Source organism: Patiria miniata, unplaced genomic scaffold (genome assembly GCF_015706575.1).
Source record: "Patiria miniata isolate m_02_andy unplaced genomic scaffold, ASM1570657v1 HiC_scaffold_14, whole genome shotgun sequence".
NCBI lineage: Eukaryota > Metazoa > Echinodermata > Asteroidea > Valvatida > Asterinidae > Patiria > Patiria miniata.
In genome coordinates, this window is record NW_024037052.1 from 6,944,077 (window position 1) to 6,964,501 (window position 20,425).

General features: G+C 38.1%; 1 protein-coding gene across 1 annotated transcript; it reads left to right on the plus strand.

Annotated features, from left to right (window-relative positions):
- Positions 1–1,028: 1,028 nt before the first annotated feature.
- Positions 1,029–20,197, plus strand: LOC119721989. The gene is made up of 18 exons (XM_038191966.1): positions 1,029–1,312; positions 4,506–4,640; positions 6,800–7,126; positions 7,788–7,890; positions 8,406–8,623; positions 9,207–9,329; positions 9,477–9,641; positions 9,954–10,090; positions 11,042–11,150; positions 11,522–11,599; positions 11,952–12,132; positions 13,184–13,273; positions 13,651–13,725; positions 13,962–14,019; positions 14,669–14,731; positions 15,631–15,815; positions 16,329–16,507; positions 17,583–20,197. Exons 2-18 carry the CDS (start codon positions 4,506–4,508, stop codon positions 17,994–17,996), a joined length of 2,640 nt encoding a protein of 879 aa, XP_038047894.1. The 5' UTR covers positions 1,029–1,312; the 3' UTR covers positions 17,997–20,197.
- Positions 20,198–20,425: the final 228 nt, after the last annotated feature.

The following is a 20,425-nucleotide window of genomic DNA, read 5'->3' on the forward strand; positions in this document are numbered from 1 at the left end:
TCGACGAAAGCTGCCCGGCGTCTTCTTCTGCACCAGAGACCCTCATCTTCTTCTTCGTGGACCTGCACAGGACACACGGACAAAAAGACAAAAAAGATACTGCCAAAAAGCAGCGAGAACCATGTTAATGCCAGTCACAAATGTACATCTTTCAAAATTCCACATGAATCACACATACACGTACAAAGAAAGACTTCATTTCCAGCCAGACGCGATGCTATTTGGTTACTCTTTTCATGCTGCGCGCACTCAATTTCGACTTGTTGTCATACAATAAAGCTCCCAAAATATAAGAACTTTCCGTCGCATAATTTCGGACATTTGGCTCAAGTGTTCCAAGTGGCTAGATCGCGGGCTTCGGAAATGAATTCTCTGACTTCAACACAGAGACAAGGGCCCACATTACATCAAACAAAACAACACGATTGTCCTGCCCCCAGATCTGAAAAGAGGACAGTGATCCAACTTTTCAGACCTGAGTTCAAGAGGGGGTAAAATCTACAAGTACTTAACTTTGAAATCGACGAAAGCTGCCCGGCGTCTTCTTCTGCACCAGAGACCCTCATCTTCTTCTTCGTGGACCTGCACAGGACACACGGACAAAAAGACAAAAAAGATACTGCCAAAAAGCAGCGAGAACCATGTTAATGCCAGTCACAAATGTACATCTTTCAAAATTCCACATGAATCACACATACACGTACAAAGAAAGACTTCATTTCCAGCCAGACGCGATGCTATTTGGTTACTCTTTTCATGCTGCGCGCACTCAATTTCGACTTGTTGTCATACAATAAAGCTCCCAAAATATAAGAACTTTCCGTCGCATAATTTCGGACATTTGGCTCAAGTGTTCCAAGTGGCTAGATCGCGGGCTTCGGAAATGAATTCTCTGACTTCAACACAGAGACAAGGGCCCACATTACATCAAAAAAACAACACGATTGTCCTGCCCCCAGATCTGAAAAGAGGACAGTGATCCAACTTTTCAGACCTGAGTTCAAGCACCCGATTCAACTAGCCACCGTTGTTAATAAGTGAGGCTTGTGGACGTAATACGCCAGGTTATAAACATGACCGTTATATATTACCGTATCATGTAATACAAAGGGACACGATAATAAACGAGGCGCGTGCATATTGCGTGCAGGGCTCGAGTTAATGCATACATTGTATGCGAGGAAAACTGTCGATCGGTGGCGCTTTTCAAGATGGCTACTGTACTACGAGCTAATCCGAGCAAATCGTACGAAATACATCGACTTTTTTCAACGTCCTAGTACATCACTAGTGAGCTACAAGTACAGTGAAGGTGAGTGGTGGGTGTTTGATCGTGTCTCATGACTTCTGATGTCAACCTATGTTTGTTTTGTTTCGTTTGGTCCATTTCAGTCACCGATTGACAACACATGATTGAGAAAAATAAACCACATGTGGCCTATTTACTGGACTGCCTCCGTAAACATAGGCCACACATCCACATGTACAAAAACGTGTCGCACTTTGCCAAATTTTGATTTTCACATTTATTTAGGCTTAGTTTGTAGGTTTTTTTTGCTTTAGCACGTTTAGAAGCATACTCACCCTCTTTAATATACATGTAGGCTAATCAAAAAGTGCTGCCTTTTTTCAGATGTCTACTTTTCGTGAAATTTCCAGATACATTTGCAAACGTTTGCGTATCACAATTTCAACATGAAAGTTCACAAAAATTAGACATCTAAAAAATGCAGCACTTTCTGATTAACCTATAAAGAGGGTGAGAATGCTTCTAAAGCAAAAAAAACCTACAAACTAAGCCTAAATGTGAAAATCAAAATTTGGCAAAGTGCGACATGTTTTTGTGCATGTGGATGTGTGGACTTTGTTTACAGAGGCAGTCCAGTAAATAGGCCATTTTTATGGGGCTACCTCCCCACCCCCACTTATTGGTAAAGCCTGTGAAGAAATCGACCAGATAAGGAAAAACATCGTCATCACTGCCTAGTGTGTGTGTAACTGAGGAACTGAGGGAGTGAGATTTAAACTGTTAATATGAGGCCTACTTTATCGCGATCGTGAAGTGTAGGCCCCTGTTTTGTTTTGTTCAAATTAGAGTCAAAAATATTTTTTATTGCTCAAAAATCACCTTTACAATCAAAAGCAGACTTTTCTCAATCCTAATGACACCCATTTGGCAATTTTGAACAGATTCTTGGGGTAGAATTTAGTATTGTTTATTGAGAATATCGCCAACTAGCTGACTAGTTTGGTAGGTCCAATAATTTTAAAGTGGATTTTGTTCCCTTATAGGAACCAGGCCCTACACTTCACAATCACCGTTAACATGACCATGCACTTATTTATCACAGCATATAGGGGGCCTAATTAACCCAAAAATGTGTTCCTTCCTCCATGGTCAGACCCAAGGTTTGTGAATAGCAAGTGGTCACATTTTTCCCCAGTCGAAAATACCCCTCTAAGTCTTAGTAGGGTAATGTCTGGACAAAGATACCTATTGCCATTATGTTGGTCCTGTCCAGTATTTACTTAGATGTAGATGTAGAAACTACCAGGGGTAGACGAGGGCTAGGGAAAACAACAGTTTAGGTGGCAGGTAGGGCCATTTTTTTTTCACGGCTTATGACATGTTTTGACATGGCTCTGAAAATAACTACCCCAACTCTATGTCACAATCATAGTATCAATTGGAGCTGGTGTTTCCTATTCTAAATCTGACTTTTAAATCGGTGATTAGCTTGATTAGGCCAAAAAAAAAAGTCTCCGGTTTCTGGTATGCGCGTGTCGCCGTAGCCATGCGCGTCGGCAAAATGAAAAAGTTTTTTCCAATGAAAGATGATGTCTGAAACCGCCAAACTCACTGGTTTGACTGGAATCCTGCTGCTGCACAATTTTAACGTGTTTTTAGATGGGGTTATGATCGAGAATAAGCTTTATGTGGCCTCTCTGGACTCCCATATATTTTCACTAAGTTTAGTCGGGCACCATTTGCAGTCATCAGCTGACATTTGAAGCAAAAAAGTCCGGTAAAAAAAAAGCCGCGTTGCCGCACCACATTTTGGACAAGCTCCATACCAGAAACCGGAGACTTTTTTTTTTGGCCTTCGGATGATATTTGTCAAAAAATACAAAACAAGAGTTCTGCTTCCTATAACATGGCATTTGAAATTAGGTTAGGTACACAATGTACATGTAGGTAGGGACTAGGTAATGTGTTTTTTTTTGTTTTTGTTTTTTTGTACGATCATATGAAAGTTGCCTGCGTGTACATGTAGTCAGTCCAGGGTAAAAGTAGCCTTAGTCAAGGCGTTTGCCATTATCTGTCCATACGGTATTTGGTATTCTTGGGTCGAGACGCTCCTTGTGTTTTTATTCAACCAATGTGTAATCAACTCAAAACCATGAATCATCACGGATAGAGGGCACCATCTCCTGACCAATCGCTACCACACACAAACCGCTATCACAGCATCAGCCACGAACTGCTATCACAGTGAGCGTCTCGGTGCTCTCCTATGATATCATGTGACATACATGTAAAGGTAGTGAGCTCAACATGCATACACATGTATTCAACAATGTTCATCAGACTAAGTACATGTACGAGGCTTCAACACATGCCAGCATATCTTATGTCATATGTCTGCTTGAACGTACATGTACATGTACATGTACGTGTGTTGTCTGTAAAAAAATCGTTCAGCAATGCCTTTTAGTTGTGTGCAACTGCTAGGCTATTGGTGGAAAGTTTTGATGAAGTGCGGCATAGTGGTGGTAAACATGTTACTAGCAAAGCTTTTGCCGACATTTGCAACTAAATGTAAATGACTAAAATAACTTACATGTAAAAGTTGTGATGGAAATTTATTTTATCTGAAATATGGATAGTTCTGGATCCATGTTTTGAGCACTGAAAAGATGGTTGTGCAGTTCCAGCTTGATTAACATTTTGGTTTCGCAGATGCCGGAAAACCAAGAAAAACGATCATGTTTTTTGTAGTCTGGTTCCCTGACCCCACTTAAGATAAAACGGAGCAATTTATATACGTCAGAGAATTGTAAGGACATCAGGGAATTGGTCTAGCTACGGTATCTTGTACCCGTTCACAGGTGTGTGATCGATTGCAAAGAAAGAGCGGATTAACTACATGTAAATATGATAAATTGGGAGGAGTATTTGAGAAAAAAAACTCTTCCACCTTTTCTGTGAATGTGGAGGAAGAGGCTGTAAACACAAGGAAATATACTGCGAAGAAAATAAAGCAGTGCAATGCTGGTCGGCTGACTAGTGTTGGAAATTGATTAAAAAAATAGCATTTTAGCAAAAAATAGCATGTCCAGTAATTATATTTTGTTAGATTTTGGTAGTTTTGTTTTGTGATGTTTACAAATGTTGTAGGCCCTGTTATCCCTGTAAACATAAACTCTGGTTCAATAAGGGCCAAGGTACATGTAAATGTCACTTTTGGTAATATGGTTTGAAATGTTCTCATTTTGTTTGCCAGATGCCTAAATATCGGCCAAACGTTTTTAAGCACAAAGTCACTGTTCTCTCTCGGTCATCAAAGGGAGGAAGATTTAAGCGGAAGGATGTACCCCTGAAGGACCTTTTTTCATCAGGGCCCTCAGATACCCAACAGGTACTTTTTAAAATAGTTATGAAAACTAAGAATAATAATGTAGTATAATGTTATGTACATGTTGCATTTGTATTGCACAAATTTCACGTGATATGCTGAAATGCGCATCATAATTATTACCCCTGTTCATCATGAATGAGACTATTTTTCTGCAGCAGCTTGAGATCAGTGCAATTTGGTCTCTACCTTCACAGGTACATGTACCCATTTATACTCCTGGGTGGAGGGAGGTAATCACAGTAAAGTGTCTTGCCCAAGCGTGGAAACACAATGTTCCCGTCAGGATTCATACCCATGTACAATGTACCTTGGCAAAAGAGTGAAACGTCCACTTCGAGTTTCGAAGTAGTTATTTCTATTATAATGCACAATCAATACAACAAACGACTATTTAGGGAACATTTTTTATGGACCCCATCATGTTTGTTAAGGTAGCGTTATACATGTACTGTATTATACAAATAACGAATGTTTGTGAGTGCGATGGTAAGAATAATTTCATGAGGTGACAGATTGAATGTTCGCCTCGTGGAATAGAACATTCAATCTGTCACCGAATGAAATTATTCTTTCCATCGCACGAACGTAAAACATTCGTTATTTGTTTTATACAACACCTTCCAATCGTCGGACAGCATACTGAATCTGTCTTTTTGTACTGGGAGCATCTGAGTTAGTTACAAGATCTGTTATTTCTTCATCGGTAAGGAGCATAAACCCTGTACTACAATCGCCTGCCATTTTGTTTGTTTACGCAAAGTAGCTATGTGTATAGCGCCGCCAGTCGAAGGCATTCGTCCTTACTGCGCATGCGCAAAGTGAAACGGTATAACACATGGGTATAACGCATGGTCGCACCGTACATTATACCGCATAATAATATGTCACGTGATCTACAATTCACCAATCAGATGACGGGGATTTATTCAGGTGTTGTATAAACATGAATAATTGAGGTTGTGTATTTAGTCGTAATGTACTTCTACATACTGAGTACTGAACCATGTTCACATTGTTCCTTGTTTTTTTTTGTACAGGTAGCTGAAAATGATTAAATAATAGCATTGAGCTGTACAATTTTTATGCCCCGCGGCGAAGCCGAAGGGGCATACTGTTTCCGCCTTGTCCTTCCGTGGGTGGGTGGGTGGGTGGGTGGGTGTGTGGGTGGGTGGGTGGGTGTGTGGGTGGGTGTGTGGGTGTGTGTGTCCGGACAAATCTTGTCAGCGCGATAACTTGAGAAATACTTAACATATGAACTTCAAATTTGGTTTGTGGATTGTCCTTGGTAATCCTAAGAAGCCTTTTGCATTTGGGGCCGAAAGGTCAAGGGTCAAGGTCACAGTGGCTGAAACAATAGAAATTTTGTCAGCGCGATAACTTGAGAAATACTTAACATATGAACTTCAAATTTGGTTTGTGGATTGTCCTTGGCAATTCTAAGAAGCCTTTTACATTACGGGCCAAAAGGTCAAGGGTCAAGGTCACAGTGACTAAAACAAAAGAAATTTTGTCAGCGCGATAACTTGAGAAATACTTTACATATGAACTTCAAATTTGGTTTGTGTATTGTTCTTGGTAATCCTAAGAAGCCTATTGCATTTGGGGCCGAAAGGTCAAGGGTCAAGGTCACAGTGGCTGAAACAATAGAAATTTTGTCAGCGCGATAACTTGAGATATACTTTACATATGAACTTCAAATTTGGTTTGTGGATTGTCCTTGGCAATCCTAAGAAGCCTTTTGCATTTGGGGCCAAAAGGTCAAGGGTCAAGGTCACAGTGGCAAAAACAAAAGAAATTTTGTCAGCGCGATAACTTGAGATATACTTTACATATGAACTTCAAATTTGGTTTGTGGATTGTCCTTGGCAATCCTAAGGAGCCTATCGCATTGGGGGTCGAAAGGTCAAGGGTCAAGGTCACAGTGGCTAAAACAATAGAAATCTTGTATTTATTCTGAGATCATAGGGATTAGGGATTAATTCATATAAAACCTACAGAAGACACTAATGCTGTCAATGAACGTTCCATTTGACCAAGGTACATGTAATTTGATGTTAGAGTGGTGTTATGTCATGGAAACAGTCACGGTTGCGGGGCATTTGTGTTTGTAAACACACCTGACTTGTTTTTTTCTTTTTCTCTACACCACCTTGATTCAGAAGCCTCAGGAAATCCAACATGAAATAAGTGTTGCTCCCTGTACCTCTTCCACCTTTTCTGTGAATGTGGAGGAAGAGGCTGTAAACACGAGGAAATATGCTGCGAAGAAAATAAAGCAGTGCAATGCATGGGTAGGCAAGAGGCTCTTATTAGAGAATGCCTTCTTTGAGAGCAGTGCTCCTCATCTTCCATGTTGCTCCTGTGGGACAGATGAGGGAGACAGAGTACTGTGTCTTGACTGTGGCCCACAAGTCGTCCGCTGCATTGACTGCACAATGAGCTACCATGAAGATAGCAATCATCTCCACAAGCCGCAGTTGATTTTGGTAATTCTTATCTCTGTGATAGTGCAAATGTAAATTAAAATCAAGCAGAATCTATGGGACAGTTGTTATGAAACAAATATTGACTGTTATAAATTGAACCTGATGTACATGTACATACATGTAGTAAACTAGCCTACCTCGGTGATGCATGATGCATTTTATTTCCGCTCATCTTTGCCTCCGTAAAGTATATAATGCTTCATGTCAGTATATTTCATTTTACTTCAACTCTTAAAGCAGTCCTGATGTTGTGTGGGTGTGTGTGTTTATGGTGTAAATCAAGGACACAAGTTCAACATCATCAATGAATCGAGGACAACAGGAACCAAATGGAGGACAACGTCGATTAGAAAACGTGTACAAACCCAACGAGAGCAGTTGCAAAAAAATTGGTGTATAAATAAAGGAAAAGGGAAGGGGAACGATAGAAATGTGGAAAATGTGTACAAAACCAATGAGAGCTGTTGCAGAAAAGTTCGTACAAACAAAGGAAAGGGAGAGGAACAAAACAAAATCCTTGATTTACACCATAAACAAACGTGACAGAATATGTGTTGGTACCGGTATGTTAAAACCTCTATACAAACTTTTGTAAATTTCATATCATTGAGTGATATTTTAGTCATCAATGTGATGTACATACAATGCCCTCTCTTACCAGGATGGAATTTTGCAACCTTTTCCTCTCAAACCTTACCTGCGGAGAGTGGACCATGACTGTGACAGTCGTTCCCGCAAGACAATCCAGGTGTTTGATGAAAAAGGTACAACTCAAGTGGTTTTTGTCTCCATTTGTGGCTTTTCTTTTTTAACATGTTTGTGTGTTTTTTATTGAGAGTCTCACATATGACTGAAAATTAAAACAAATCATTGGCAAATATTTTCTTCATGCACTTGCGTTGCAAGAGCATTGAGAGTTCACCTTCTGACACATTTGGCAGGGAACTTTTTCTTTCAACACTGCACTTACATGTGTAAATTGTGTGTCCCAAACAAGAATACTGTTTCTGAAAACATTCATCGACCAAATTCAGGTATAATAAAAGAAGCAGTTCGCATACATGTATCCCCTTTATACATGTACATACACAATTCTTACATCTTTGTGTATTTTGCATTAACCATGTGTGTTATCGTAATGAATGTGATTACAATATTTGAGAACTCCATTTGAGAACTCCATTTGAGATCTCCATTTGTATGACCCTAACAGCTGAATCTCAGCAAATGCCCTCAAGAACTTTTTTTTATTTTGTTTGGTATTTTGCTCATGTTTCAGGACGACTTCACAACTGCTGGCTAGTTACATGCTCATGTGAGGAAGAATGTGCTTCTTTAGTCCGGTTAAACTTATGGCCAGCCTCACCAGACCAACCACGGGTAGCTTTTCACATGGATTTGATGAACCTACTGCATTTCCTCCTTCTAGAGGGGCATATGTCACTGAAAGGTGCATGCCAATCCTTGGGCTGTAGAAACGGACTTCCATTGCATGAGGTATGTGTGCTCCCTATGTTGGGCCGATAATGAAAACATTGGACCTGGAGTACACTGCATAAAGTTTCATATACATGTAGGGCTTTGGCCACAATGAGTTGTTTTGATAGTGGAGACATTCTTTAGATTGTCCCCCTCTTTTCCCATAGAGTTGTGTTAGGGTACACAAATTTCAACCTGCCTTTGTCATAACTCTCACAAACTGCCAAAAACCCAACCACTACCTGTCCCGTAGCTTTTACCCCCTATAGATTAAAGTGTATAACAGTCAAAGCCCAATATGAAGTGTTTTGATGTATGTAGGTAAGCATAAATGTGTAGCGATGCCTCGGTCACTCACCAGTGCTGACCCACCACATCTATCATATGTCAATCAAGCGTGGTACCCTCAGTTAACAATACTACCACAGCCTACCAATGCATGTATGAGGCCAGTGTCACTGTTAAAACCTGATAAATGTGTATTTGGATGTGTAGAGTAATTCTTTCCAAATTGTCAGTGACAAAGAGGGAGGGTTCCATTTTCATCAGTGAATCTAAACGGTTAATGAAAAAAATGTAAGGTGTTTAATTCTTTTCGCAGGTCAATTTATTGTATCTCAACTTGGTCAGTGAATGCTTTGAGGAGTACCGGTATTTTCGTTACCGGTGCCACAACCTAAATGCAGTGCTGGATGAAGACATTAAGTGCCCAGCTTGTCCAAAGGTATACCCACTGCATCTTTTGATATAAAGTACTTTTTGTTTTTAATAGAAATAGTTTGGGTTTGTTGCTGATTATGTTTAGTTGGTTAACTTCAGTCCTTTTTCTCCTTTAATTTCTAATGTTTGGTTATGTACTGTTTTTCTGCAGGAAAATGGTGACTTGTTTGTTAGTCTAGACGCCAACTTCGGTCTTGTTAGGAAGCGAAGCTCAGGCGTGAGCTACACCGATGCAAAACACAAGTCCCTCCTGTTTGCCCCGCAGGAGGACGTAGACCACTTTGTAAACGTGTACGATGACCACAATATTTCTAATGTGAGTTTACAGAATTCCAGTTCCAGATGCACGTATTACTAACAGTCGGGGTATGTCAACATGACTTGTTTTCCAAAATTAAGTACTTACCACAAGCATGACAAGTAAGTTACTTCAATGTTAGTAAGATTTGAAGCCTTGCATAGCAGTAGTGTAAACCAGTGAGAGTTTGCAGTAACACCATGTGCAGAATCTTTTCAATCTCTTTATATTGTGTGCAAGATATGTACCTTTTTCAATTACAACTATTTGTTTCCCATGGAAAATAATCATTTTTCCTTAATAAACCACATCATCTGCATCTCCTTGCAGGACTGCAGCAACTTCCAAGCCGGCGACGTTCTTCGTGCCAAAAACAAAACCAAAAAACTGGACACAACAGGTGTCTTTGGAGCGTCGTGTCGGCATGGTTTTCCCCTGTCATTTCTCAACCTGCGTCATGGAGAACGGTATGTGTAGATTCAAATAGCAACATGTAACATCTTACATGCTACTGATATGTTTTCTCTAATCAAAGTTTTCATGCCAAGTGAAGTAATGCTAAGTTACTCTACATTTTCACATGTTTGAATTCTTAGTTTCATTTGTACAATGACAACGTGACCCTAAAAAACGGTGTGCATGCAGACATCTTTAAATTTCTTAATTTCTAACGAGAGGGAAAGGACCGTGGTTTCCGGAGATAAAGAACCAAACAGGAGGCAAGATAGGCTACTGTGATATTGCATTTCAGGTTAAGTACTACGCCAAAGATGACAATTTTGTCTTTCCTATAACAGCAAAAATTAATCTCACACTTCAAAATGTTACACTGTGGTACATAAATTCCCAATGTTTTATATGGTCATAACAGTTACAACTACGTGAAGTGCAAGTGTTCTTCATTAGTTATATTACCGAATATGCTATAAACACCGCAAAAAAGATAGTCCACACTCGTTGGAGGGTTTACAATTTTAAATCTGATCTGTATATGATACTGTCATTTGTATAGACCTTTAGGAATGTTGTAAGCTATATTTTGATACCCTGCTTTCTACTAAAGACTGTAAATTGTAAAATATTGGCAATGGTTTATGAAAAACGATGCACTTTGAAAAGTTGCAAATTTAATTTCTACTTGACATTGTGAAACTGCCCAATCGAATCAAATGAGGTCATTGTCGAAAAGTGTGCTTAATAACTGTCTGTATAAATGCTCCCAGCATGCTGGGGGGGGGGGGGGGGGGGGGGATCGCGCATGTTCCACTTGCAGTATTTTTTTATATATTTGCATTAAACTGTTTGCATGTTTTGTGTTGTAGTATTCACTTTCATCGCCATTGTTACTCTGACAGTTCTTCGGCCTTCAAGTTGAAAATCATTACCATTCCCATTTTGTTTATCATTCTGATTTCTAGACTCGCATATGCAGCTTTCACCATAGACTGCATACTGGAGAAAGCACAACCATCCGTCAAGCTTCATGTCATCTATGATATTGCCTGTACGCTCACTGCCCACTTCAAGGTGTGTTTTTAACTATACTTTAAACTAATTGTCCGATTTGTTTTATTTTTACTGTTGTCTGCTCGTTAGGTTTGTGAAAAATTGTAATCAGGCATGCATGTTTTTCTCGTATCTACTGATTTACTTGGGGTTTTTTTGCATCTCGTGAGTGCCTTTTTAAATTGAAAAATACTTTATAAAGTCTTATGTGGTTTGGAAATTCCTAATTTTTTCCAAATTCCCAGTTTCATGCCTGGGTAATGAACAATGTGCATCATGTTACAGGTAACAAACCATTTCATATCCCACGTGTGTGTACACTAAAAGTTTTTATGTAACTCCCTTGATTTGTCACAAAGTTTATTTGCTTGAGTTTGTCTTTGCTTTTGTAGAAAAAAAAGGACAAGAAGCTTGAGCTGGATATGGCACTCCCTGTGTTCCATGCCTATGGGCACAAAATGGCTTGCCAGGTATGAATCCCAATGATGATTTAGTCATTGTTTGCAACAGTGATGCTCAACAGCATAGTAATCGGGGAAAAAATATGTTATACTCCTTGATTAGTGCATGGTAACTTTTTGTTGCAATTAAAATTGATTGTGAAATGTTGTCATATTTTTTCCAAGTACATGTACTATTATCACCATTATAGTTAGATGTGTTCGTGATTTAAGATCAGTAGTTGATTAATTAACAGTAGTTAATTTGTTGTTCAAGTTTGTTCTTTGAAGAGCTAATAATTTGATGTATTTTATTCTACAATCATGTAGATAACAAGTTATGGTTTTGATATTTTTCATCATTCCATCAATCTCCCTACAGGTGGCATACAGCACCAGATGGCGCTGCGGTTACGGGCTGACAGATGGGGAGGTGATGGAGAGGCTCTGGTCCTACTTAAGGCGCTTCTCATCTATAACCAAGGAGATGACACCAGCCCATAGAGAAGACCTTCTTACAGATGCTCTTCTGCATTACAGCCGTCGGAAAAGAGCTGACATTGGTATGAGAACAGTTTTGGATCAACTGCATCATCCAAAATTACCAATATCTTCACCTTTAAAGTTTTGATCATATAGCTTGAATCAATACGTGGAGTAGGGTTTCTAATTTTTTTTAACATATAGTTGTTTTGCACATACATGATTTTCAATTTCGATGCCTGGCAGCTGTTTGAATAGGTCAATGGTTTGCAAAAAAAAATATTCATGCCAACTACTGATATTTTTCACATCTCTCACAATGGTTTGTGTTGTATTGATGATGAGATTCGTGTTAACCCTGTCGGTTCATTCAAAATGCACACAGAGGCTTTACATAATTCTATGGAATCAGGGAATGCATTGCCTATATGAAGGGAAAATACAACATAATTTTCAGAAATTGATGGATTTGGGAGATTAATATTTTACAGCAAATATTGTTATACTGACTTGCTTGAAGTTTTGTGTTCGTAGATTCTAGGAAAACCAAGAAAAAAAAGTTACGTTCTTAAAAAAAATTACGTTCTTGTAGTCTGGTTCCCTGAACTTGAATTGAAATGAAGCAATTTACAGATGCCAAGGAATTGTAAGGTCAGGGAACCAGTGTAGAAGGCTTGTACCTATTCAAAGATGTGAAATTGATTGCAAACAAAATTCAAACTAACTAAATATGGTAAATTGGGGGCAGTATTTGAAAAAAAGGCGCCGGTCGGCAGATCAGTGTTGGAAATTGATCCAAAAATACAACTTTTCTTGAAAATGTCAACTTTTCTTGAAAATGTCAGGACTGTCAGTCCAGTAAGGTATTCCATAATGATCTGGTATTTTTGTTTTTTGATGTTTGCAAATGTTGTATATTCCCTTTAATGTTCAAGTAAAAGGAAATGTGCTATCGCTGTCATGCATATTAGATGTTTGAAAAAATCAGAAAGGTGCTTATGGAAAATAGCGTGGGATTAGACATCGTCCGATAAATTTGACAATCAAGGAGAATTGTTTGCAACAACTTTTTACTGAACTTGAGAATATCAGCAATTACTTGTTTCTTTTTTTGTTTTTATATACATTTAGGCAGCAGCCTTGTACTTTTGATGGACAGAGCAGTTAGAGTTAAAGAGGATTCTAGCAAAGCACTTGAGGAAATATGTAGTGACTGCGCAGGTAATCTATGTCTATGAAACTTACACTTGACACAATAAAATTAAAAAGAGTGTGAAGATATATAATTGACATGAATTACATTGCAAATGACCACTTATCAACAAACAAAACTAAAATGTTGATTGGTCAATTTCCTTTCACATTATATAGATAAATACATATAATTATGTGATACACATAGTCTCCAGTTTGATTTGTGTTTAATCTGGTACTTAAGAAATGGGTTCTGAAGAATATCATTTTTAGCAATGCATTGATACATGCAAATGCCTTGCTTTAGTTACCCCATAACATGCCTTCTGAAGTTGTTTGGTTGAATTAGCAGAATTGTTCAATTTCCTGAAATAAAGATCATACATCGTATTCTACTTTTCCAGTGTCACTTAAAGATATCAAGGATTGGAGGGAAGCAGAAAAGTGTCAAGTCGATGTCTCAAAGTCATCCACAAAAGGTATCAATCTATGTCATCACCATATTCATAGATTTCTCTGGTGGATTAATATTCTATTTTTAACCCCCAAAACAGAAACATGTAGATGTATGTACATCGCCATCATTAACAGAGTTTAAGGGCCATCAAAGTTACCCATCAGGTATACTAAATTTAAAATAACATGGATGTTGGCTTCCTCACTAAAAGTACGTTTTTGTGTAGTCTGGACTCTATTTGTTCTTTGTCTTGTGCAGGTCAAGTCCCATGGGAGGAAAAGTATGTGCAGAAACTGCTGCATTATGAACAGAGAAAGTAAGTGTTGTATTGTATGTACATCTTCAAGTGATGTACTTTGTACATGCTTGGGACTGCTATAATAGTAGTACTATAAATTAGAAAGTACATGTCTTTAGTGTCTGTAGTATTCGAATCATCACTCTCATACTTGAAAGTAGCTTGGATGTTCAGAAAATTTGTCAAGAAGTTAAACAGCAGATAAATCATCATGTGGTGATCAATAGAGTAATTATCAAGCTACACTACTGCCGTGTAACATGAAGTGGTTCTTGCATGTATGGCGGGTGTAGAATTTTGAAAAGAAATGAGATCCCCAAGTTGCAAGTAGCAAAGACTTTGTGTTTGAATGTTACTTGTTATTTCTCTATTTGTGTGGACCTTTATACATGTAATTATTGGTATCCTTCGTACAGCAGTTCATTTTTCTTTTATTGTACATTTACAAGTTCCGTATTCTTCTCATTTGCACCTATTATATCAAAATTGAAGTTGTGGTCGGCAGATCATGTTCATACATGCATTCATGCATATGCACGCCTACAACTTTTTGCTGCCTTTGGCAAGGTTGGAAATAATAACAAAAGAGCAACTTAACTTTTGGAATAAGTCAACGAAATTCATTCTAGTTAATTGTAGCATGTTCCTTTTTTATTTCGTTACATAGGGAACAACTGGCACTGTGTGATGATGACACCAGGGCTGGAATGCTTGCTGGCCAATGTCAAGAGTAGGTCTTAGTGTTCATTGCTTAATTTAGTTGAGAGGGTTTTTCAGTTTATGCTTACTTAGGTTATTGTATTAAAATGTTCATCCAGTATACATCGTTATCATGTCTTAGTATCACACTTGAATGATTCATGGAGGAAGGAACAAAAAAAGTCAGAACTCTAGTACTTGAAAGTGTTACCTGATCGTCACCGCCCATCTTGCCTTACAATTGTTTTTCTCAGAGGAGCAGTGACAAACCTTACTTATTATGCAGCATATAGGGAGGTTGATGGTTACCAACTAAAATGGCAGCAGTGATCATCAAGTACAAAGGGTGCTTGCGGTCATGCAATGAATGGTCCCGGCTTGTGGGCACAGTGCTTTAGCCATGGGCATTCCTGAGGGACTGGAATGTTAATAGTCAAATGTTAATAGTGCATGAGTTCTGACTCCTCCATGATTGACTAGACTACAATTTGTATAAATGTACTTGTAGTTTAACCTGCAGTACACAGATGGAGTATTTGCTGTCTGGCAATACATGTTATCAAATCATACAAATTGATTTGAAGTTTGAGGTACCTTTTGGCCCAAGATGTTATTATGATAAATATAGATTTATTGAGAAATACCTGCTGGAATTTAATTCTTTGTTTTTATTTTGTGTGTTGGCATAGTACACAATAAGTGGAGGAAATGCAAACCACCTGTATTGGTGAAAATACATTGGCATGGAAAATCCCTTTAAATGCAGTCACCTTATTTTTTTGTTTGTTCTAGAAATGTTTATTGCACAACTCAGAATGGCATTTATATTACTCACACTTGTGATGGTAAATTACATCCTAATATTTGTCTTTTTGGGAAAAGTATAACACTATATAAATTTTGAGAAAACAATTGTCGTTTTCAAACAAGGTTAGATCAGGATCTGAAGACCCTCGAGCAGAGGCATGGCATCCAGCGCTGGTGCAACGACAACCCTGCCTTCATAACCCACCTGGCAGTGATGAAGGGAAAGCAGCAGGTGGCACTCATCCAAAAGCTGTGGTCACATGCTGTTGAGTACACCTTTTTTTTGGACATGTCCAAAAAGTATTCAGGTATGGAACTCATAACATTGTTTACATATGAACGCAAAACATATCTAAAATTATAAGCCCTCATTCAAACATTCACAGACAGTTAAGAATTAAAATAATTGATTAGAGCAAGTGCATTAGACACTGTGACTCGTTAGACAGGCATGCACCTTTTCAGCTGATCAGCTGATTTCCTCTTTTTTGACCTCCCATGTGTGCCATTGAAAATACAAAAACACTTTACAAAGTCTGGGAAAAATTTGAATTTCCTCTTTTTTTGTGGTTTCCCAGTTGCATGCCTTGGTAGATAAACTCCAATTCTGCTTCATATTGTTACCCGATAATACCATACTAAATCATGTTGAGTCAAAGCATGACTGTAATCATATCCCTTTAAAGATCAATGTTGTTATTGATTTCGACCATACAGCTTATTTGATCGATCGCTTGACACAAACAGGGACCCAAGCTTAATTCTTTGATTGGAAAGGCTTTCATGAATTACTTTTCCAAATGTCATTGATTGCTGTACAGAGGGACAGTCTGTGGCCACCAGACTAAGTAAGCAGATACGGAAGTCTTCCAAAGCTTTGAGGAAACTGGTATCTGCTTACAACAGCTGTGACTTCACTACACCACCGTCGTCAACATCCCACAAAGATGTGATTGACTTGACTTCACAGCTGTACACAAACTTGACGGTGACAAAACAGGTAGAATGAGGTTTTAGTACTTTGTTTAGTTTGATTGTTTGCTGTTTGATTTACCTCGGTTTTGAATTTGTTAAGTGTTGTTTTGTGTTATTTTGATTCTTTCATTTTTATCCCCTGGCTTTTTAAACCAAAAGGGTGATATTGTGATCGTTTCTTCCTTCTGTGCGTTTGTATGCCTAGTGCGTGAGTATGTAAACACAGGCAATCACGGACTAGGGACAAAAGAGTAGGGACACAAATAAAGGGTCCACGATTGACCGTTAGTGCAAGATTGAAATTCGTGTACAAAACCAATGAGAGCTGTTGCTAAAAGTTACAGGACAGACAAAGGAATGAGGATAAGGGACAATGGGGGTCCGCGATTGCTGGTGTTTACAAATATGGGTGTGTCTGTATGTGTTATATTTTGGTTTTGTTTACTGTTTAGTGCTGTCATAAAATAAGTCTGTCTTCAAGCTCAACCAAACTTGGTGACAATAATAGTTGGGTGAAGGAGGGCTTCAGATGACCTGAGACATTTGAGTTCAGATTTCATCTAGGAGTTATACATGTGTATGAGGTCATTGGTTATGACGTTTTGGTTAGGTCAACTGAAAAGTGCTGTCATGTGAACTGTTGGACTTAAGTCTCAACCAACTGAAAAGTTAACTGAAAAGTGTGCATACTAACCAACTCTATAAATACTGCCTGTGCCAGTGTGCCTTGGTGATGAGCAAATTTCAGTTACAGTATTTCTGTCATTTTGAATAAACTTGGAAACTATGCAAGTATAATGATTGAGTTTTTGGGAGGTATTCTTGTCTCCTGCTACTAACAAAATTTTAATCTGCAGAAACCACTTTGTCCAGTACTTTCCTCTGGCCCTACTCTTTACACTTCAATGTGTTCTTTCAGATGGAAATTGGTCATGCATATTCTGCATATTACCAAGTTCAGAGAGCTGACACATGTGTCATGTTAGTCGCTCTCAAACATGCACAGAGCCATGCATAATATATGGACATGTGTCCCAAAAATATTCATATCAATGCATCACTGATTCCCCTCTTCCATTTCTTTTTCCTTGGATTGAAAGGGTAGCACACCCATTCCCTCCTCAACACGGCGAAGAGCTGTCGATCTCATCAATTTGAGTGACCGGGCCAAGGAGGAGACTGCACTGGTTGAGAAGGAAATGGCTCGAGTTCTCCAATCAGTGTCAGACCGACACAACCAGTTGGTGGCACTCGTGAAAGATCTGCGCTCGGCTGAGGCTGATAGGGCTGAGGGCCTGCTGTTTTTAGTTGGGAATGCCATCCAAGAGCAAGAACAGCTGCACCTCAATCTGGAAAAGTGTTTTTCAAATTATATTCCCATATCATCTTGCACCCCATTTTTCAGGTCTACCATACTTTCAGCAATTTCTCCAGAACTTTCACCATCAGATGAGACTCCACTGTCTTCAGATTCTTCATCTGACGAAAGTGAGGATGAAGCTGTTAGTGATTGATTTCTAAACTGAGCTGATATACTGACAACTCATCCATTTGGTTGATTTTGTGATTTTGTTATGTTTGTGTTTTTTGGTTTTAAAGGTCACTTTTGGAAGTCTTTACGCCAACATTCCAAATTCTTGTCAAAATCAGTCATATTAACTAATACAGAATTTGACCTAGCTACGTTATGTTATTTACGTTGAAACTGCTTGATATAATATTCTCATTTTAATCTACTTATGCATCAAAATGATCAAACATTGATAGCAGACTGTGTCGCCAAGAAATATGTTTAATGCAAGCCCGCATTACAGAAAACAGAGCATTTTCTTATTGGTCAGTATGTCAGGGCCAAAGTATGTCTTCAACGATGCTTGCTTTCTTTGAAAACACAATTACCTTCTATGCTGCAAGATATATATATGTATATATATAATGATGCCCCCTATTTTTGTACCTGTCCAGTATGACCTTTTTGTAAATAAGAACAGGTTTAATTCGCTGTCCATTGATCACAGTAATGGTATGTTTTGCTGAACATCAACATTAATCTTTATTGTGATACGTGGAATTTTGGGGTTTTTTTTACCGTGTATATGTCTAAAAGTATAATGGGAATAGGCCTAGTACATGAATGATTTGGATGAATATTTTGTTAACAGGTAGCGTATACACGTACAATGTCCTTACAAGTGCGACATGCAGAGCTTTGTTGAAAATATGGGGCTCCCTTTGGGTTTGATGATTTTTTGTCTCGTCCTCGATTTGTATTTTGAAGTACATGTATATACATGTATAAGTTAACCTTCCCTTTACTATGATTGTCTATTTTTTACGAAGAAATTAGATGTTAGCAAAGCTTGATCCAATCCTTCCAAAATCTGTGGCCGCATTGTGCTAGGATTTATGTTTTCATGAAAAGAAATTTCACACAGAATATTCTCATATCAAATATGCAATGTTCTTATATCAAATATTCATTGAAAAAAATGAATAGGCCTTTTACATGAAACCATAAATACTAGCGCAATGCAGCCATACATTGTGGACGTTTTGGAAACACGGGTTATTTTGATTGAAATCATCAGTTGAACATTGTCTTTCCTATAAAGTAGACCTACAAGTACTTTCAGAAAGACTGCAAATGTGCAGTCTATTTTAATATTATTAAGTTCATTTTTATATAGACCAAGTATGTTTTGTTTCAATTGAATTAGGTGTATTCGTGCTGAACAGGAATCCTTCAATAAGCCAAGTCAACATTTCACTCATGCATGTGCAAACTCTCACAAACAATGCATTTTTGTTTGATAAATAAAGCATGTCCAAATGTTCCGTTGTTTAAGTTAATTCACTATAACAATTAAAACTATTTATTCTCAGATGTCAAATTCATCCCTCTGCTTATCTATATGTGATTCATTATATCCTGACTAGGTGTTACAATTAAATTTAATAATGAAACAGAAACAATTGTTCTTGAGAAATCTGTTCATGAACACGTGTGTTGCTGATGTATTGGGTACATGTACATTTTCACCTTGTATGTACAACATTTTAACAGACATTTGGGTCAATGTTCACATATTCATTTACTCAACGTGAATATGATAATGTTAAACGTTTACGGAGTATTTCTTTAGCAAGTTAGGCATATACCCGTGCGGCTATTTTATATACGAAATGTAAATAATAATTGACTTAAAATTCTTAAAGTGTCTTAACCTCTTATTTATGTCATAATTCAAGTGAACAATGCCTGGCCTTCATTTCTTATAATTGTACTGCCTTTAATGTTAACAGCTTACAAGTATCAAACAATAAGGAATTTGGATTGATAAGTTGTCATTGCTTCGGTATCAAGCTTGGTCTTCATATGAAAACAAATGTCGGAATTTCTGAGATAGTTCTGTGAATGTGAATCTCGTAATCAGGTGGTTAGTGATGTAAAGATTTAAGGACAAATACTTAATATTACGTAGAAGTTGTTATCATTTTTTTTATTTGTGAAATCAAATGAAAAAGTGCATATTAAATAGACAAATAAGGTCATCCTTTTATAGAATTATAACAAAAACCTGGGACACTCTGAGCAAACGCAGGGTTTGGCCAACTTGGCCAGCATTAATGTCCGTATATTGGTTACTTGTAGTTACTTCTTGTGCGTGCATAGTGGAAGATAACATGGAATAAAACTACTCTGCATGAAGTGATACTGGTGAACATGGCCTTAGTTTTTTAAAGTTCATTAGGTCATCGCGTCCGTAACAGTAACTATAGGATTCCCCGTAAATCAGTGTATCTACTCGTGCAAAACTGTTATTGTCTGCAAACAAACTGACAAAACGAGGGGACGGAAAATGTTGCGAACAAAACCAACCGAACATCAACAAATTTGGATTTGAGATATTCAACTGGGCATTTATTTTGCCTAGCTTGATCA